The 22823-nt window shown below is 33.5% G+C and overlaps 1 protein-coding gene across 1 annotated transcript; it reads right to left on the bottom strand.

Annotated features, from left to right (window-relative positions):
* Positions 1–550: 550 nt before the first annotated feature.
* On the bottom strand, positions 551–22822 carry LOC144960422 (F-box only protein 11-like). Its single transcript, XM_078893507.1, has 19 exons — positions 22601–22822; positions 13584–13769; positions 12484–12628; positions 12227–12356; positions 11986–12069; positions 11229–11364; positions 10395–10501; positions 9745–9856; positions 8280–8386; positions 7514–7651; positions 6690–6907; positions 5870–5955; positions 5041–5135; positions 4644–4766; positions 4207–4292; positions 2927–3147; positions 2275–2493; positions 1761–1869; positions 551–1122 (listed from the first exon to the last, which is right to left on the bottom strand). The coding sequence occupies exons 1-19, from the start codon at positions 22698–22700 to the stop codon at positions 894–896; spliced, it is 2631 nt and encodes an 876-aa protein (XP_078749633.1). The 5' UTR covers positions 22701–22822; the 3' UTR covers positions 551–893.
* Position 22823: the final 1 nt, after the last annotated feature.

Raw genomic sequence — 22823 nt, 5'->3', positions numbered from 1 at the left:
GCTTAACTGGTAGAAAGGAATTTTCGTGAAAAGATCCACACGATAAAATGTGAAAGACTTTATGACACTCAATAAATAGTTTCAGTGTCTTGAAAATTCCACTTCAGTTCAAAGGAACTGGAAACAATGTCTTAATTCAAAAAAATTATGTGGAGCCTGCACAGAATGGTATTAAGCACAAGACAAGTGCTATTTTTATTATCAGTCTGATTTCTTTGTTGTGCTGCTCTCTATATAACAGACACACACTTTTCCAAGAGACTTGATGACAGCATCAAATTTCAAAACATATAATATTTAATAAATACTACATCACTTGCTTGCCCATGGCACGAGCCAAAGAATTTAAACAATTCCCTTCTGACAATATTAGTGGCCTGAATCAACAGGCTTAAAAGTACTGATCCAAAAGGGGTTAAAAAAAAAAAAAAATGAAATATACCCCTGATACTCAAGTCTCTTCCACTCCCCTTGAACTTAATTGTGAAATCAGTCATATCTCTTGCAATCAAGCACACATTCAGTCTACAACCATAATAATCCAAATGCCTTTCTTTTTTTTTTTCTTTCTTATATCACAATAAAACACCACGCATACTCTTTCTCCGAATGTCACACCTATCTTTTTCTTACAATCACAATACTTAATGTTTTGCGATAAGCAGTATTGAATATAATACATGATATTAACAATGCAAATTACATTCATATCAACATTCCAATGCAAATATACAAGTCTTTGAATGCATTAGATGATGTGACACATTTAAATAATCTACATATGATGAAAATATCTTCCAATATAAACAAAAAAAGGCAGCCATGAAGAAGACGAATCGGAAGGAGGTTGTGGCAAAAATAAAATTCAAGCACTGCACGACTAGAGACCAATGTCAGTTGACCCGAAGAGTGTGAGACTCCATGGGGCCCGCAGAGTCGTAAAGGGTATCCGTGTCCGGAGTAGGCTCCCCTTGCAATTGACAATGCTTACTCAGGGTTCCAGCACCACAGTCACAAAAGAAGCGATCATGACGTATAAATTCTACTTCATGACCGGCATGGCATGTGTTGATGCAATTCACGCAGATGGCGTTCCTTTCTGTTGTATTGCATGTTCTACACCTGAGTTTAAAATGAAAGAAGAAATAAAGTGAAAATTATGTGAAGAAAACACATATTTACAAAACTTATCTTAACCTGTATGTGAACAGTTCATTCTTTAGATTGATAGACTACAATGCAACATACATAGGGGGATGTAAAAAAAAATCCAACAAAAAAGACAATAAATATATTTGTTATTTTACAAAATCATGAGAAAATCTGGCACAAAAGGCAAATGACCATTTTGAGATACGAGCAATTTAAGTGGGGAAAAAAAAAAAGACTTTTTGAAATATGCAGACCTGCACAAGTGATAACCCTCTACCCTGTCCCAGATCACTGGAGTAATGGGACATATCAAAATGGTAAATTTTGCCTTGGCAAAAAAGTAACTAAAAAGAGGGAAAAAAAGGTGTCAAAATCATCTTTATTTTTATCAATTTTTCTTGTAAATCATAATATATCCTAATCAAATAACATTGCTATTTTAACAGTATTGCTGTAATATTTAAACACACACACACACAGGGAGAGAGAGAGAGAGAGAGAGAGAGAGAGAGAGAGAGAGAGAGAGAGAGAGAGAGAGAGAGAGAGAGAGAGAGAGAGAGAGAGAGAGAGAGTGTTTTTTTTTGTCTATATGTTAGTTCAATACATACCTGAAAAATTTGTGCATGGGAAAGCTTGTGTAGCTAGAAATTTTATACAAACATTGTCCTGAACTAACAGCCCTGTCTACCATGTTATGGTTACCGAATATCACATTGTCTGTGGATTGGAATCATTCATCAAGTCAGTAAAAAAAAAAAAATCACTCAAATACAATGACAATTGTTGATAATTATTATATCCAAGTCAAAGTAAAATAAAAAACAAACAACAGACTAGATATAAATTAAAACTAACAAACCCTGACAGGTACTTTACTTTCCAACCGGTATAGGTAACAGTATATACCAAAATTTTGTTTTGGCAGATTAGATTTCATTATTTGTTGTTGAATTGAGTTGTCTTGGGAAAAATAGTTATTTGATTGAAGTTAACATGAATTACATCTTTTTAAATAAGTAAACAGAAACAATTAAAAAAAATAAATAAATAAAAAAATAAAATTAAAAGCTTAAGTTAACATTTTATATCACAAATATAATATCAAAAGATACAAAAAAATACCTTTCGTTATTGGTACAACTCCAGTTGCAAGACATAAACCACCAAATTTGTTATTGAATATCTTATTCTCCTCCAAAGTAGCACAAGCATTGTTGGTAATCTCAACCCCAGCTGCTTGACCATCATATATTCTATTGCGCCGTAATATCGGGTGTGACTGAGTGCTGATAAGCACACCGGCTTGAGCATTTCTGAATATTTCATTATTTTCCAAAAGGCCTGGGAAAATTATTGAAAAAAAAATAAAAATTTGATAAACATTTAATTTCAGATGGAAAATGAGAAAATAGAATTTAAGATTGGCACTTCTGAAAATTTGATGCTAAACTTTATTTTATGCTTTGGACACTATATTTGCACATACTGTAAATTAAATGTCTCTACTTTAGGAACACTCCCCCCCCCCCTCCTATATAAAAAATACAAATAAAAATCAACATAAGTGTTTTTGAGATCCATTTAAAGAGAATCCACTTAAAAGCACATAATTCCCAACAATGATAAAAAGTTTCCAATTCAGTTATATCATGACTATATTATTTTGAAAAATCCAGCAGATACCAACCGTTCATATACAGTGAAAATACAAATGAATACCTTTAAAATTTATTTAGGACTGAAAAAAAAAAAATCAAGAAGAAAATGGGCCTACCTTTACCACCATTGAATATACAAATGCCCCCATCTCTTCCATCATGTATTTTGTTGTGTCTGAGAACCGGGTTGGAATCCGTCTTGATCCAGATTCCTGCCATTGCATTATCAAAGATTTCATTGCTTTCTATCATCCCAAGGCCTCCATTGTACACCAAAATGCCTCCGTTCTGTCCACCCCAGATCTTATTTTTCCTTATAAAAGGGTTGCTGCCAGTTCTGTAAATACAATAATAAGAGTCAATAAAGAAACACAAATTATGAAAAGTCCTTTTACATCTTTCACAGACAAAAATAAAAATATTTGGTAACATAAGTAACAGCAAAATTGTCTAGTGAAAAAAAATAAATAAAAAGAGAACTTGGGATATATCAGTGCCTGTAAAAAAGGAAGAACATGGGATAGTCAAATGTTCAAGAATAACAATTAAAGCACCAAAGAAAAGATAAGACAAAGGGGAATTGGTTCAAATAGGAAACAGATGAAGATTCCAAGAACACTATCAATGTACTTAGTTTGAGATCACCTAAAAGTCTCATCCAGACACAAGCACAGGTCCCCACCAGGAGGAATTGACTCAAATTTTTACAAATCATATGTTAAAAAAAATAACAGTACATAAGAGAGAGAGAGAGAGAGAGAGAGAGAGAGAGAGAGAGAGAGAGAGAGAGAGAGAGAGAGAGAGAGAGAGAGAGAGAGAGGGGAGAGAGAGAGAGAGGGAGAGAGAGAGAGAGAGAGGAGAGAGAGAGGGAGAGAGAGAGAGAGAGAGAGAGAGAGAGAGAGAGGGAGAAAAGAGAGAGAGAGAGAGAGAGAGAGAGAGAGAGAGAGAGAGAGAGAGAGAGAGAGAGAGAGAGAGAGAGAGAGAGAGAGAGAGAGAGATGATTTACAAGGGAAAAAAATCATCTTCCAAAACTATAACTATATATTCGACTGTTTCTCTCTCAGCCAAGGACTCCAGCCAGGGTCAGGACAAAATCAAGTAATCTCATTCCAAGACAAAGACAGAAAGCAATTGGAAAACAGATACAGGGGGATAGAAGACACAACAAGTACCTCCCTGCCCACTACAGGAGCCACCACTTCTTCCCTAATATTGTCAGTCGCTTATTATTTAAGAGCAATTCCACTACATCTTTCTCTCTACCAAGTGCTAAATCAGTATTCTCTTGAAAAGCAAGCGGATGCTACATTAACATAATCTAAGACACCTTGAAAAAGCAATTAATTTTTTGGACAAAGCATTGCAAATTAGAAATTCATTATCTGATGTAACTTACCTGATTTGAACTCCAGAGTATAAGTGATTGAAAATATCATTGTCCTCCAGCACACCATGACCATTGTCATAGAAATAAACACCAACCTAGAAATGAGAAAAATACATTAAATTATTTAGAGAATGAAAATAATACCAACGACAACAGTAATAATAACAACAACAACAACAATTCTTTGAATAATGAGGTACTTGGTGAAGTTTTGAAGGGTAAGATGTTCAGTGAGATTTTAAAGGAATATCATAATGACAAACACACAATACTTAATACCTAATATGAATGGACAACAACATATTTTTAAAGATTTATAATAATATGCATGATGAACTTAAGAGAATCAAAGAGTCACTAAAGCTTTTAAGTACAGGCAAACTGATGTTATGACTGGGGCTACTATGCAATTATAAAATTCAAAGATTATAGGAAATAACAAATACCTGCTTGCCACTGTGTATTCTGTTTCTCCGTAGGACAGGTGTACTTCCTGTTGTAATCCAAACACCTGCTAATGTATTTGAGTAAACCTCATTCTCTTCTATTAGACCTTTTCCTTTTTCATGCTTTAGAAAAAGAGGGGGGGGGGGGGGGAATGACAATGAAAAATAAATATGACACAATATAAGCAAACAACAGATTCTTTTACATTAAAGAATACAAATAATTGACAAGGTGTAAAGAGCAACATGTCTCCTGATGGATAAAATGCAGGATATTGTTGATCTCTTCAGTTGAAAGTGTAAATAGGTTTCAAATTTAAACTTGCAACTCTTAACCTATATCAAGACTTTATTCAAATGGCTTATCTAATCATTCTTATTGTTCAGAGCAACTTACCACATAAATGCCTCCATGTTGACCATGATGAATTTTATTGTGCCTAACTATTGGATTACTGTTTGTTCTAATCTGTATTCCGGCTAAAGCATTTCCTGAAAGAGAACATAATTTTTGATTTTGATCACAATGCAAAATGAGAAAAAGTTTTTATTGAAAGAAAAAAAAAGAAAAAAAAAAAAGGTAAATATACATTTTAAATCAATACAGGACTGGCAGAGATTGGAAATTGCAGACTGAGAAAACAAAAATTGAATTAATTAAAACAAGAAAAAAAAATGTGATAAATTTATTTAAATGAAAACATCTAATTTGAAAACAAATTGACAGACGTGCCAACCACTGACTATTTTGAGACTTTATTTTTACGTATTTTGACCCCCCCCCCCCCCCCCCCCCAAAAAAAAAGTATTTTCATCTCAAGAAGCATGAAGCAATTGCCAATATACCAATAAACATCATGACTAAGGAAATGGATCGGATGAGCAAAGAGCAGTAGGGCATGAATAGCACTTTACAATTCAAGACCTGCTCTGTTTTTATTGTCAAAAGTAAACGATTTGTCAAATACAAGAAAGCCCAATAATTTCAACAGGTTAAGCCACTATTTGCTCAATCCTATTTTTGTTACATATTTTGGACACATGCTGGTTGACGAGCCTGCATTATAAGAGTACAACTAAAAATCAATTCTCAGTTCTGACATAAATCATCATATTCGCCCCAAATGAACATACTGTTATTAGTGAAAATTGAAAACTTTCTGTTAAAGTAGGAAAATGACCATTTAACCATACATCTTTGAAAAAGTAATGATAAGCTGACATACCATAAATATTGTTGTGTTCTATTAATCCCCTGCCATCCCCAAATATGTAGACACCTCCTTGCTGACCATTGTAAATTTCATTTTTCCTGTAATGTAATAATCATGAAACATTCAAATAAAGTTGGTACATGATTGAATTATTTTTAGAAGACGTCACAGAAATATGAAATGAGGAATCAAAAGAAAATCAGCTACACAAAAAAAACTCAATACAATAAATAAACTAAGCTGGTACCAAAAATATGATACTCACTATCTGACTTGAAATTGAATAAATTGAGAAATTAAAGCTGAAATAGGTGAAATTATTCAGCTTAACTGCTCGACACACACAAACAGGTTGAAAAATAAAGTTATTATTTCTTTGTTTTTGTTTTCAAACCAGGAAAGGGTAAAATAGTAACAGGGTGATTCTCCTTAAAGCAATGCGGACATGCCTTCTCTCAATTTCAAATTTCAGGGACATTTAATGGATAAAACCTGTGCAATAATAATGACTTAAAAGACAGTCAATCATCTGATATCAAGAGCATAATATGGTTACAATGGTGCCAGATTTAATTACAAGTAGTTACTAATCTGCTTGCATGGAAAGTAGTGGTGATAGGAATGATGATGTGATAGTGGCAGTTGTTGAAGTAGTGGTTGGAGAGATGATGATGTGGTGGTGGTTGTTGTAGAAGTGGTGTTAGAGATGACGATGTGGTGGTGCTTGTTGTTGCAGTAATGGTAGTAGGAATAATGATGTGGTGGTGGTGGTCGTTGTAGAAGTGGTGATAGAGATACATGTAAATAATGTAAGTAATAGTACAAAATATACCTAATGGTGGGATCACTGTTAGAAGTGATCCAAACCCCAGCAAAATTGTTGGAGTGAATCTTGTTTTCAATGAACTGCCCACGACCATTCTCATGAACATAAATGCCTCCTGTTTGCCCATGGTGCACTTCACAGTGAATGACTGTTGGGTTGGCACCTGCCTTCACTTCAAAACCAGCAATTCGGTTGTCATGAATATCACAGTTGTCAAAGTAACCCTGAAAATTAAAACATATAAATTTCATTCAAGATGTACACTAAAAGATCAATTCAAATGTCTTCCAAGTTCAATTAAACAAATATGTCCAACGCTGTCACCATTCTAATGTCTTAATTTAGTTGACACCAAATCACCCACAGTCACTTCATCATTTAATATATCTTTTTGTTGGGTTCAGCAATAACTGATTTGGAACAGATATGTTGATAGCTTTAGTGGTTTTATTTGAAATCTTTCCATGAAAGCATTTACTCTTAAAAAAAAAATCATAATGATCTCACTGCACTGCATGAATCCTATTATCTATCCACCTGATATTTATTTCCTTCATAGCAACAATGAAGAATCCATTAAGCAAAATTTCCAGGGGTGTTGCTGTTAAAGATAAGACAAAAAACAGTTTGTTTTGATTTCTTTGAAACTCAGCTTTTATATTTGGCTGACATTTCTTCTGTTAAGTCAAATAATTTCGAAAAGAAACTGTACTGACCAAAACATTGATAATCCAATGATAGAACCAACCAATATACTGATTAAAAAGTGAAGAAGAAAATGAAAGAAAAGAAAAATCATATGATGACTATGTCAAGTATTCAAGACTTACAAGGCCATTGTCAAAAGTGAAGACTCCAACATCCCTTCCATGGTGAATATGATTGTTTCTCATGATAGGATTGGCACCATTCTTCACCCAAATACCTGCTAATGCATTGCCACTTATTTCATTGTTTTCATATACACCCTGCACAAAGAAAAAAAAAAAGTAATATTTTAATGTATAACAGATACACACTTGCTACTGACAGCTAACATAAAAATCTGTGTATTTTCGGTTCAGTAAAAAATCTGAATTTGAAGAAGAAAAAAAAAATCAGTATAAACCAACAATGTAAGATTTTTACCCTCATCTATATGATGTGTCATTTTAAAATACTTTAGAATTGGTGAATTCGAATTTGAAAATAGAATTGTGGTTCAATTTGGACATATATCCATTTCTAAGTTGAAAAAAAACAAAACACATATTCACAAATTTTTATCCAAAATTTAACTTTAAACTAAGAATATGAAGTCAAAATCTCATTGCGATCAAATCTGACTCCACAAAGAGATGTATGTGCTGAATTAGCTTGGATAAGTGGCAGGTCTCTAAATGTTATCAGCTATTTGGTTCCAAATTTCACATTTCTGATTACACCGTCAAGTACAGTTAGTCATCAAAATAGTTCATAAATTTGGACACAAAAACCCGATTCAATAACAGCAAAAATAAATACAAACAAACCTCAACACAGACAACAAAGCAAAAATTAAAAACAATGAATCAACTGGCTATTGAATGGAAGAAAGAATAACATATTGAAACTCACCTCTGCTTTGTCTGTAACATATAGGCCGACATTTTCACAGTCTCGTATAATGCAATTCATGATTTGAGGATCTGCACATTCCCCTGACACACATACAGCAGCACCAACTGAAAAGTAAAATAATTGGTGGAAAATAACTTTCAAACCTCTAGGATTTCATTCTATGATCTTTTTTTATTTCATTCATAGCTAACATAATATCAAAATATTGACAACAAATAAAAAGAATGAAAAATCATTACTAGCTGTATTTTCAAGACATGCTGCAATCTTTCTCAATGATTGAGTAACCTTTTCTGACGATGGCGTTCCTCTGTTTTACTTTAAAGAAAATGTCACAAAATTTGCTTGCATTGTATAAAAGAAAAAGATATTGTGGTTTATCAAGAAAATAATCCCCTCCTGTCTCTCATATATTAAAAAATAAAAAGAAAAAAAGGAAATTACATATTTGACTGCCTCCCTCCCAGGTAAGGATCTCCCTATTGGAACAACAACAAAAAAGAACTGAGCAATCTCAACCCAGGACAAAAAAAGAGAGTAGCATGTTCAGAGAAAACAGATATAGGGTGATAAAAGACACAGCCAAGAGTGATCTCTCTGTCCAAAATGGGAGGTCAGTAGATCCTTCCCAATCCCTATTTTGAGAACACACTTTAATAATATTCATAAAATTCTCTTCATTTTTCTCATTAATCTTAAGAAATTTACTTTGAGCTTCTTATATAAATATCGCAATATCTACTGAATGTGCTCAAAGCGCTTTACAATTTTCAAATAATCCAGATATGGCCAACCCTTCATAATCCAAAAGTGGAATCAGAACACCAGAAAATAGGAATTTGAGACCAAAAAAAAAATAGGAATCTTTTAACAATGGATAATTCTGTATCAAAATTACCACCAACTTTTCCACCAAACACCAAAAGATAGGTAATGGAATGGGGAAGGGGGAAAGGAGTTTATTTAATTTTCCTACTTTGCACCCTTTTGGCAATCATTGAAGAAAAAAAATAAAATTATCATTATCTTTGAAAATCGGAATTTTAGAGACAATGGCAGAATAAAGTGGAAAAGGAAGAGTGAAAATAGGAATGATTCCGCCAAAAGTGGAAGGGTTGGCAGGTATGAATAATCCATACATGTAAGCAGAGCAAGGATGTCAATGGAAAAGAAAAAAATTGATGATGTTACCTGCATGATTTATATCTAGAACTCACACATAATATTATGACAATTTGATGTATGCCCTTTTAGTACATTTGATATGACACTTTAAAAACAAACAAAAAACAACAAGAACATCTACATTGTGCATCAATCATTCTGTTCATTTTATTATAAATGTATAAATTCCTCCGTAAGGTGCTTAAAATCAACATGAAATTGGAAAATTCAAAAGAAAAGGCAGTGAAATATTCACAAGGCCAATAATTTAATTTTCAAAATTTGAATAAGGACATACCAACTGACAGACTTTTTACTTTACAATGATCGATAATAGGTTGTGTATTTTCAGCTACTTCCAGGGCATAATGGCGATGGTGAGGCACAGCTGATGTACTGTCAGGTGAAAACTGAAAGACAAAGAATTTACATGTTTTTCAAGCAAGTCCTTTTTATTTTATGTATAAAATTCGAATTCCAATTTATACAGGTCAACAACCTGAACATTTTATTGATAAGCTACTGAAAATATATGAGCATGACAATATTTTTAAGCAAAGACAAAATTGTTGAAAGTACCACAGCAAATTTTAATGATTAATAATTTTTCCAATGTCAAATTGCCAACATTGGATAACAATTTTGTGCAACATGACACCTTAAACATGTAATATGTTTGTAAATTCACCTATTTCAAAGAAACAAATTTAAACATTGATATTTATCTTGAACATGTACGACCAAAATAAGATAGGATTGTATTTTTCTCTCGCTCATTAAGGAAAAGAAAAAAAAAGTTGGTAGTTAGAAATAATAAGAGATAATTTCTATCTTTAAATCCAGACCTAAAATTAAATTTATTAAACAAATAAAAATAGCAAATTAAATTTAAAATACTTCTGTTGACTCAAGACTCTTGTTCAAGCAGAATTTAAAAAATAAACTTACTTTCAATGTGACATAACCCAAGTAAGCTCGTTTTGCACCTTCCACAAACATAATGGTGGATTCTGTTTCTCTTTCAATAATGACATGGTCCATCACATTTCCTGGGGCTAAAAACAAAAGAAAAATTGTAAAAAACAATGAAATGTTCACTTACTGACATCATGGTCAATGTTCTAAATGTTTATTGATTCAACAAAGTGGGTATAATCTGGGTTAAATGAGTTAAAAACATCTGGGCAACAACCATTCAGAAAGAGGAGAGAGAAGCTGTGTGGCTATGTGGTCTTGTGGTATGACAATCGCTTTCCAATCAGAAGGTCCTGGGTTCGAGCCTCGCTCGGCGCATAGTTGAGTCCCTGGAAAAGACTCTTTATTCACATTCTCTCATCGTACTCCGTGCGGCTCTGTGGTCTCGTGGTATGACACTCGCTTTCGGATCGCTTTTTTTTTTAGTTTGAGCCTCGCTCGGCGCTTAGTTGATTAATTGGAAAAGGCTCTTTATTCACATTCTCTCACCGTACCCATGTGTTAAATGAGTACCTGGCCATCAACAGCGCTGTCTCTGTTTGAAAAAAATTGTAATATCGCCTAACAGGCGTCAAGTCTCGTTCTAAGTTACGTGTTGCTGTTGGTCAAGGACCCTTTGTAAAGTGCTTTGAGCAAATTCAGTGAATGAATTTAATAAGCCAGAATTGTGAAGCTACTGATAAATGAACACAATAGTTAAAGCTAAAATTTAAAAAAAAAAATACAACATACAGGAAAATCACATTATTTTATATTTGCTATACTTCTAACTTTTTATTTCCTCTTCTCTTTCAATTCTCCACTTACCAGCACCAATTAATGATACAGGTGAATCTATCAACAGGAATTCTCCTTGATAAACACCAGAATGAATAAATATCAGAGCATCTTCAATTTCTTCAGTATCTACAAAGTTGTAAGCAGACTCTATCGTATCATATCTCTGAAATAGAAAAACAAAAACAAACCCACATCTTTACCATAGCTGAGAGAGCAATTTATTATACTTTATTGATAGTAATGACACAGATATATAAAAGAATATGACTTAAGAGCTGATTTGAATCTAACTATCAAATTGCTGCTGCAAACGTTAAAAGAAATTTGAGGACTTTACGGATTTAAAAAAGACTATCTTATGTCTTAAGATAGGAAAACGAAATATACAGACGTCACTTAACCACATCCCTACCAACTATAGGAAAATCGTCACATTCGTTTTGATACAACCGCCATTTTTATCATACTGATTATTTTTTGTAAATAACAAATACTGAAGAAAGATTTTTGTTAGAGTTAATATTTGGGAGAACTTAATGCCGTGCCGTGCAGCTTGTTTTGCTGAACAAAATTATGTATATCACGTACTCATTCCTTTTGAGTTAGAGTTTAATTCAATTTTTATGTTGGATGGCTATGACGCTTCAGGGAACATCCGGAAAATAGTCAATAGAGAGAGTTAAATACATTAACTGTGTTAAGGGATATGGTAATTCTTTAAAACATGACCAAAATTCTTATTTAAAAAAAGAAAAAAAGAAAAGAAAATTAAAATGAAACTTACAATAACATTGCGACCTCTCAACCGTTTCCCTCTGGTATTTTCACAGTGAGGGGTACCATCTTTGGATACATGTATACCTCGATACTGTTTGTTGGGAATTAAGAAAAAAAAAGCTTTGTTAATAAATTGAAAATATTTCAGTCATTTTTGCATGCTTTTTATCAAACAATCTTGTATATTTCAAAATTGAGAATTTACTCAATGCTATGTGAAGTGAATATTTATAAAATACAAAACTTACCAGTTGTTTAAAACTTTCTTTCCAAGGGTTGTCATAGTTTGGGTCGTCTGGTGACACAAATTTAAATACCCTTGGTTCTGGATTCAGTAGAGGAGAATCATACTCAAATACTTCCTGGTAAAGCACCTTCCTGTGAATCAAATATATAAGAAATGAATGAATTATTTCACTTTTGTATATTTATTTCACCATCCATAAGTCAAGAATATAATATTAGACGGTACATGGGTGATGGGTGGTAAAAGCAGAAAACTCACCAAAGTTCATGGTCATTGGTTATTGACCTGAATCTCTGACACACTTGAGCTGCATTGCAAAGATCCAATTCTTTCAAGAAGGAGAAAATATAAAACATAACCTCATCTGGTAAATCATGCTGAAGATAGCGAGCTGCGACACGACCTGTGAATTGTATTAACAGAAAAAAAATGAGAGAAAATGAACAATTCATTAAATATTGTCAAAATCATGATTCTAATTTAAAATTTTTATTTCAGTAATCACATTTTGAACTAGACAAATGTTAACACTTTCAGAATTTCCAACACTTATAAGTCTTTTCAGTACTGTGTTTAATAATCACAAAAAAAAAATAAAATAAAAAAGTGAGACAATTAAATTTTTTTTTTAAAGAGTAGTAAAAGTTAATATTTAACACAATATTTTTACAAGATAGAAATTTAAAAATTGACCACGTTCACTAAGGTACTGCTCAGAAATTCAAAAAAATAATATCTAAAATGCCTAAAAGATAATATTGCTTTCTTACTTGTATCACGAATATTAAATAGAAATGATTTTAAGAGTTTGCTACGCTTTAATATAATTTCATCTTTATAAAATGGAAGATAATGGGATGGCAAAAAGATCATAGATCTAGAGTTTAGACTTGTTTATAAAAACACCAAAGAAAATGTAACACAAGGGAATTAGTTTTAAAAAAAACAACAGAAGCAGATTCTAAAAGCAATTTATCATCGTGTCTTGTGAAATCACCTGAGTCTTAATCAATCATCATAGGCAGAGGAATCTCACTGGGAGGGGTACAGACGTGAAAAGCTAATAAAACACAAATATATTGATAGTAACAGGGAGATGATTTACAAGGGGTATACAACATCTCCCGAAAACACTTGAATGGCTCCCTCCTGGCGAGGATCTCCACCAGGTTTAGGATACAAAGAAATCTCATTTTAGGACAAGGGTAGAAAGCAACATGGAAGGGTAAAGTATGGGAATAGAAGGCACAATAAGAGTGATATCCCAGGCTCCCTTACGAAAATATAACATTAATCCTCAAAAATGTGGCATCAGCCTGGAAAAGGACTTATTTCAATTTTAAGCAATAATTACATACCTTGAGGCTGAAGTGCAGGATTAGAGCAGGTCTTTTTTCTTTTCTTTCTTGACGGTTCATACAATTCGTCTGTGACTGAAATTTGTGAACTAGGCGATCCTTCCAAACTTAGCGATCTTCTTCTTCGAAGGTAATACCTACTAGAATTTCCACACGATAATCCTAACGACCCAGTTGAAGAGCAATCTGTAAGCAGACAAAGAATGCACATAATAACAATGAATATATATATATATATATATATATATATATAATATATATATATATATATATATATATATATATATATATATATATATATCTAGTGCATTTGCAAGATTATACCAAGCTCAATACCTTTTAACAAAGCTAAATTCATCCCTTATATTATGCAAAATTGAATTTCTGCATTAAAAGCAAAAGTTGAGATGCCCCTTTAACTATGTGGGATATTACCTTTCACTCCTTCATTGACTGCATACTTACATCTCATACATTTGCTAAAACCAATTTATGAATTATCATTTCCTCTTATAAAAATCTGACCACTGCATTATTTCCCTGACCAATCCCACCTTCAAAAAAGAATCTGACCACAACCATGTTTTTTTTTTTTTTTTAGGGTTTTACGGCGCCTGCAATACATTTAGGTCATATCAGCGCCAGTAAAAAGGAAGAAAATTAGATAGTTATAATATTCTAGATGTACAATTAAAAAGACTTGAGGAAAAAGTAAGACAAAGAGGAATGGTACAAATAAGGAACAGATGTAGATTCCAAGAGCATACTATCAGTGTACTTAGTTTGAGATCATCAAAAAGTCTCACCCAGACACCAGCATAAGAACTCATGAAGAGGAACACACTCAAATGTTTACAAATCATATTTTAAAAATGAAAAAGTAACAACATAACAGAGAGATGATTTACAAGGAAAAAAATATCATCTCCCAAAACTATAACTGTACATTCGACTGTTTCCCTCTCAGCCAAGGACTCTGGCCAGGGTCAGGACAAACAGGACAAAACGAAATAATCTCATTCCAAGACAAATCAGAAAGCAATTGGAAAACAAACAGATACAGGGGGATAGAAGACACAAGAAGTACCTCCCTGCCAACTATGGGAGTACGGGAACTGACCACAACCAGACTTTCCAGCTTCCCTGAACACCCTAACAATGATATGACCAGAACTACAACAGCACTCATAAAATATGCACTCAATAATTTCAAAATGAAAGTCTTTTTAACTGTCAGATTCATCAAAATTCAAGATTGACGGCGAATAAAACTAACTTAATTTTTGACTCTTTAGTTTTTGCTTTGATCTTGCTGTATCCCCTGTGCCACCCACTGTGCATCTTCCCCTGTCGCCCATTCCACTCCCCTGATCACAGGCAAATCACTGATAACAGGGAACTTCACCTGTCACAAGTGATTAATTACCTGCACCTTCATCTGTTGAAACAAGGGGAGGTAAGCGAGGTCCGAAAACAAGGGTGATATTGTCAAAAAATTCATAAGAAATGCACTCCTTACATCATTTAATACTGGAAACCTATGTGTCACACACAATTTCTTCTTATTTTTTTTTAATATTTTAAATTTCTGTCGTAATTATATATATTTTTGTGAAGTGCCAATTGGATTATAAAGCAGATAAGAATATTTCAAATTAGTGAGTGAAATTGTTCTGTCCACCGTATATCATTGATTAAAATATTTTTTAAACATGTTTTGTCACCATGAGGGTCATATTATCTTACACCCTAAAATAATTCAATAAATTTGCAATTAGTATGTCCAAGAAGTACGCTTAATTCACACGAAATAAAAAAGTTATGATTATTTATAATCTGGGCAATCCGTTGTGTGAAATAACATTATTATTTTTGGTTGAGTGATTTTATTTTTTTATATTAATTTTATTTGTGGTACTGAAATAATTTTTTGGGTACTTCAGACAAGGATGGAACATTCTCTTGAAACTCATGTAACAAAACTAAATAATCTATGTAGACTTTGTGGCAAAAGATATTTGAAAAGAGGAGGTGGGAGAAGCAATTTAAAAAGATAAAGAAAAAATTGCATGACATGAAAGAATGTAAATAAAGTATCATCGGACCAGTTAGAAAAGCAATACAACATGTTTTAGATCAGAATAAAATTGTCAGACAAGCATTTCACGGTGGCCACTTTATTGCCAATCACTGCCACAAATACATAAAGAAAGTAATCTACAGACACCTTACAAAGACAGCTATACATGCAGTTAGTACAAACACCCAAAGAGACACCCTAATCACGAAAATAATTCAACTTGAGATCAAATATAATACTTTAAATGACAGCTACAGAGATGTACATAAATTAGTATCCCATTCAAATCCCATGTCATCAGAAGAAATTAAAAGAGCAGAGGAAGCCGTCGCAAGGTATTTGCAGAATTACAGAGAAGCATTCCCTCACTCAATTACCCCCAAATTACATATATTGGAAATGCACTGCATTTACTGGTTGAAGCGATATAAGATAGGGTTAGGATTCCATGGCGAGCAAGGTGGTCAACTGCTCCATTCTAGCATAGGGAAGATTGAAAAAAGAGCAGGAGGACTTCGAAGTGAAAAAGCAAAATTGTCTTTCACAATGGAAACATCATTGCTTCAAGTTGAACCAGACGTCAGTACTTCATAAAGGCCCCTAATAATAATCCTACATATTAGAATGATATCTCTCCTTTCTGGTTGGTGTTGAAAATAGATGAGATACTATTGTTAAACTTGTTTATTTGTTTTCATAATGGTGTTGCATGCATAGTGATTAGACATGAAACTTTGTTAGTTGTGATGTGTGAAAATAGAAGAGAGAGTGATAGAAATATTTCTTAGTAAATTTATTACTGACAATGTGACCGGGAACGTGACAGACTATAGAATTTATATTATTAATTAATGAAATATGTCATCAAGTGAATCTTATTCATAAGGAATGATTGGATATCAGTTTTATAAGACACACACTAACACGTACCTTCCAGTCATCACTGTGACTGGCTAATTTGTGGACAGGATACTGGTGGATTTGATAAGGAGTTACCACAATATCAAGACCTCTCACAGGACTGCCAGGTCTGAACAGGCCATAAAACTTACATACACTTTTTCCTCATTCTCTTCTGCTTCTGATTATCCCAAAATTATTTGCCTGTACGGTGACTTATGCTATTTATTCACATGTTTCTTACCAATTATAGTTATGATCTTGCATTGAATTATAGTACAACTCATGGAGAGTGCCGTTGTAAAACCATTCGGTTCATAGCCATACAAATGGTATGACAATATTCTTTACATTATGAAGAACAAGAATATATGAATAAGAAAAAGTTACGTCAACGGATTATTGAGCAACGATTATTTGAAAATATCAATAAAATGCAGAATCGGAGAGAAAAAAATACAGGTAGCGAAAATGCCGATGCCAGTAGCATGATGAGTCATCGACCTGTCACAACTTGATTAATTACCCTCCCACCAGTGGAGCGCTGGCTCAAACTAAAAGTTCGAGTTTTAGTCGCCGTAGATTGTTGTTGAAACATTTCATTAACTTTTGGATAATGTGCAAATGCGAATATGATAGAGAAGTTTACCTCAAAAAGGCATTTTCTCAAAAAAGGCAAGGACCAAATTTTTCACCCACACTTGCATCAGATTATTTTTGATGCAATACGGTAACACAATCCAACTTGTTATGATAGACACCAGTATTGATGGACAATTAAATTGATTCTAAGCTAGTCTGTTTTTGTCCTGTGAATGACAAACACTTGTCCAACAAGGACACGGACAGGTATTTAATCTACAAACAATGCTGGAAACCCATATCCATGCAAATGTGTACAATGGAGAGCCAAAATGAGTAAGATTTTTGAGTAAGATTTTGAAAAAAATAAGTACAATCCTGAAAAAGCATAACATGCTCTAATTCGGATGACCATACTAACAATATCATGATTGATATTTAAATTAATGAATAAACTGACTCTTCATAGACGACATAGTATCGAATTCAAAAATCAATGTATTAATCAGATATGACCCAACCTGCTATTTTATTGAATTCTCAACATGAACGTCTGGGTCATATGACAAATCAAAGTGTTAAAGTAAACTAAAAGTGTATGACCAGTAAAAAGGAAGAAAATGGACCAGTCAAAAGATTATAGATTTACAATTAAAGAAGCCAATAAAAAGTATGTACAAACAGGGAACAGATGCAAATACCAAGAGCATACTGTCAGTTATCTCAACAACGTTTATTAGACAATGACATTTCACGTTTTAATGAAAAACAAACGACACCTTACTCTACCTCTAACAATGAGAGACAAATCTAACTGCACAAAACAATCAACGAATATGCCCAGCATAACGGTTGCATAAGTAAGCAACAGATTAAAATTGCACACATTCGTCTCAATAAACAAACAAACGATTTGGTTGTGACACCCTTGAACAAATAAAGCATCACTGCACCATTGCACCAATGGTCAGTTTACAAATCCTAGCATCATGGCCATTGATCCATAACAATAAATGTGACGATGGCAGTAGATGAAACTGACAAGGGATAAGGGTAAATCTATTGTTCACATGTCTGTGATAACTATGAGGAACCTCAACAGGGGATACAGGTAAATTGATTGTTAACACCCCTGTGATGAATGACACAACCACACACCCAATTGACTGTCCCATTAGACTAATTTGCATTCATGGGTCAATGATATTAATCCTGCAAAGGCAGGTGCTCAGAAAAAAAAATCCTGCAACTACCAATAAGAGGAAAAAACAAAAGTGCGGTTAATTATATAAATGCCGTTTTTTTTTGTCATTTTCGAATTCCGGCCAGACAAAAAAAAACCCGGCGAGACCTCTTTTTCAAAAATAAAAATCCGGCCATGCCGGATTTTTCCGGCGAACTTTCACCCATGTTTGCATTTTATAAACCATCGTTTTAAATAATTGAAGACAACAAAAAAGCTCTTTTATGGGGAAAGCCATTGTCAAATTTCATCCCCATTAAGCAACTGGGAATTGGAAAGGGTATGACTTTTAATAAATACATACTCAAAAAATTCAATTCCCAAGGAATCGTACCAATAAAGCGGGGTCCCCAATACCAGCTTGGACGGTATTGAAAATTAGAGGGCGATTGGAAAGTTACATGTGAAAATCGTTAAACCTTAAAACATTTTTATTGTAACTCAGTCAAACTTACACCAAAGTTCCACACACTCTTTAATTACTTTTCAATGTGGTATTAGTATGCTCTCCCTAAAGAAAGTTCTATGAAGCAGAGCCAAACAGCCATTTATTTCTTTCACGAGGGCTTCATCTGTATTAAACTTCAAGCCTCCAAGGTGGCTTTATTTTAAGGGACTGGCGAGATGATGGTCAAACAGAGTGAGCTAAAGACTATGGGGTGGGTGGGTAATAGTTCCCAATCGTAATATAGACGGATGCCTTCTAGTCAAGGAATTTCGTTTAGATTCGGGGGTTATACAGTGTACTCATGTCTTACCCCCAGTTATAGGAAAACTATTGTCACATCCCTTGGATTTTCCCGTGGCCCCTACCATGTAAGCCACTGCAGTTTGTTAATCGCTTGTGAATTTTGATGAGGTGTTTGGTAGGCCATCCTGAAGAAACCTTTAAAAATCCAATTTCATGCACAGTGGTTGGTAAAATATCTAGGATTGTAGCAATTTTTCTTTGATTTAAATGCATCTATCCATATCAGGTCATCAATGCTGTAAATGTTTTCATTATGGGCGGCAGTTTAAAGTCTGACTGAGCATGGGTTGTCTTAAAGTCTAGTATGGCCTCCCTTTAAGCACATAGCACAATCTCCATATGTGGAAACACATCTATTAACTTCAGTTTAATTTTTTTCATTTGCGTGAAGAAATCTTACCATTCCTCTGGCCTGTATATTTAAATAATTTTCAATGGGGGTCCCATCTTCTTTTGGTTATATGAAAATGAGACATTCAATGGCATTGCTCAGACTTGATGCAGAGATTGTACTTGCACATCGTTGACAGACTTTTAAAATATTGATTAGGTCCAAAGTTAGGATATTTTTCACATTAGTTTCCAAATTCTCACAGTTTGAAAGTACAGTCCACTCTGGATAATCGCAATTTTCAGTTAATTGCAAAATTTCCCAAGAAACGGAATTAATTCTATATAAAAGTCACTGGTTAATTGCAACAAACCTTGGTTGATCGTAACAAATATTCGACCTAAAAAAAACGGCAGATTTTTTAAAAAAACAACATAACCTCAAGATAAATGTTATCATGGGTGAAATGAATTTGCAGTATGGGTTTGTGAGGTCATCCATGGCCATCAGACAAGAGGCAAGGGGGTGGGCATAGTCTAGACAACAGGTAGAGAATGACAGTTGTAAGGAGAGATTGAGTGATATCCTTTGTTTTGGGATTGACAACTGTGCAATGCAACTAATAGGTTTGGTGAGAGCTTATTGTCTCTCACCATGGCTAATCTCTTAGATCTTCCAAATGTTGAGAACAAAATAGTGAAAGTTGAAGAGGATGCTGATGATGATGAAACTGAACTGTTGTTTAATAAAAAAAATCTAGACCTCGTGAAAAATCCCCATCGTCTCATTCATGAAGACATTTGCTTCCATCATTGGAAAAAATTGAACAAAACGTTTATAAACATCTGACCTCAGCAAGAAAACAGATGACCCTTGAACTTGATGCCTTCTTATTCTTAGAGAGAGGAGGGATGTCAAACAAAAAGAAAAATGATGAAATTTACAACCATACATAGAAAAAATAAACAAAAACAAATAAAACGAACAATTTTTTTAAATGGGACCATGGAAAGTCCCAAGCCCGTGTAAACTCAGAGGGAAAATATTGCAATAGTGGATAGGAAACTCATCTTTGGTTAATCGCAAGATTTTTGCAGATCCCAAGGTGTTGTGATTATCCAGAGTGGACTGTATAATATACAAATATGAAGACTGAAACTAAAATAAGAGAACAGATCCTTCACAGATAATTACAGTTCCCATTAAGAAAATAAAAAATATAATTTACGAAAAGTTCATAGGGTGAAAATTCTTTCAGCAAGCTCAAAATTGGAACTTCTGGAAAACCTGAAAAATTTCAGAATGTCCAGAAAAGTGGCATCCTTGATAAATTGACGAATTAAGCAAGGAGCACATAAACAGCAAACGGGGGTTGTTATTAATTGACGGTGGTTTCTTTAATACTTCAAAATGGGAATTGAAACTCATGTTTTACTAATTTTTACTGTATTTGTTTTTATTGACTCTATGAATCCTTGATTTGGCTATGAATTATTATTATTATTATTATCATTATTATTATTATTTTTTTTTCACTTAAAATTAATAAATCTATATTGTAAAGTGCCCAGAGCTTGTGTTTTACACGAGAATGAGCGCTGTATAAATGTGTATTATTATTATTATTATCATTATGTTTTAAGAGAGAGAAAAAAGATTGACATGATGAAAGAAGTGGAACGTCCAATTATTCTAGAGCAAGGGGAAGGTGGAGGCATGCTCCATCAGGAAAATTATCAATATGCAAAATAAGGCACTCTAGGCATAATTTGGGTCCATTCATTATAAAAGCTCATTTGAAAGTCAATTTTATTCCTATATAGAATCTTGAAAATGATGTTTCAATTCCTTACAAAATATTGATGAGGATGTTCTGGCTGAAAACAATGAAAGAATGGACAATATCCAACCAAAACATTTAATTCTTCAAGGAACTCATAGCAAAATGAGAAGTTAAAATATGGAAAACAGCATCTCAGAAGATGAAGTAGAGGCATCCAAGCCAGTGCCAACTGTCACCGGAGACTTAACACTGACATACGTTCAGAAGAGAAATCCTGATTCAGGTTTAAGACTGTCTCTCAAGTTGGAGGGTAACTTAAATTTTGATACAATATAAATTATAAATATGAAGCAACCATTTTCTTGTCGAAACGAGAGAATGGTGTTTTTTAAATGTATAGCAGAACAGCACTAGAAACACCCCTTTGATGAAAAACCTATGCTTCGCATAGACTAAATTAAAATTTTAATTTCTGAATATTAAATTCAAGTAAATCAGTGTGTACTATTTTCACTTTCACATGATATTCAGTTGCTGTTGACATCAGATATTTATAAAAATACTTGTCATGATCATGACATTAAAGAATGATTTGAAATGAAAGCAATTTCAATAATTTAGAAGGGTACTTCCACATTAATTATATAATTATAATGAGTGAGTAAGATAGAAAAGGTACTTAAACTTACTTCCACTCCTTTACTACTGTCTCACTTTCTAGGATAAAAAGCGAGTTACAAATACAAATGACCTACATTGCACTTAAGAATCAAAGAATTAATATTTATGGAAATTCATTCATTATAGCTGACCTCACTAGCTCCTAATCAACATTAAGTCTAAAACTAAAACCTAGAGTTAAAGATAGTAAGGAGTTGTGCATCTTCCGATTCCGATTTTTAGACCAAATGCCTTGAGACTGGATTCAAATTAAAGTTAGCTCTATTCTTTACACTTCCCAAATGACAGCAATGTGGCGGTCAGCAGTACATCGGACTGTTTGCTGGCCCTGTGTAGTGTCTGTGAGTTTGATGTTAGTGTTCATGTGTATTATTTTGACTGTTTAGTTACTCCATTCATCATGACTAATGCCAAAAAGTCAAAGGCCTAGTCTCATTAAGTCTTGTTTTAAAAGCTACAAAAACAAAAGAACTAAGAAATTTGTGTTCGTTGCTTGTGCTGGATGGCATTAAACATAAGATGAAAAATAATAAATGATAAAAATGACGTGAACATTGTCACTAATCACATCATCATAATCATAATATTATTAGACGGCTCAAAATACTAAGAAGAGTATGATTATGAAGTGAGAGTCAGGGGGGCGATAACGATATAAGATCTTACCTGAATTTCTATGGTGTAAATTAAACGACTTTGACTCAGATTTGGACTTCCTACGATTTCTTGTCTTCAAGCGAGTCGTTCTTGTAGACCTTGAAGACATTTTGTGAAAGAGGTGTACACAAAGAAAAATAAAAACAAACTAATCTAAGAGATGGTCTAATGAGACGCCATATTGGATTATCAGTAAAATACAATATCGAATAAGAAAAGCCAGTTGAAGTCA

Source organism: Berghia stephanieae, chromosome 1 (genome assembly GCF_034508935.2).
Source record: "Berghia stephanieae isolate SIO BIC M18660-M18661 chromosome 1, UCSD_Bste_1.3, whole genome shotgun sequence".
Taxonomy (NCBI): Eukaryota; Metazoa; Mollusca; class Gastropoda; order Nudibranchia; family Aeolidiidae; genus Berghia; species Berghia stephanieae.
This window is presented reverse-complemented; position numbering and strand designations above follow the sequence as displayed.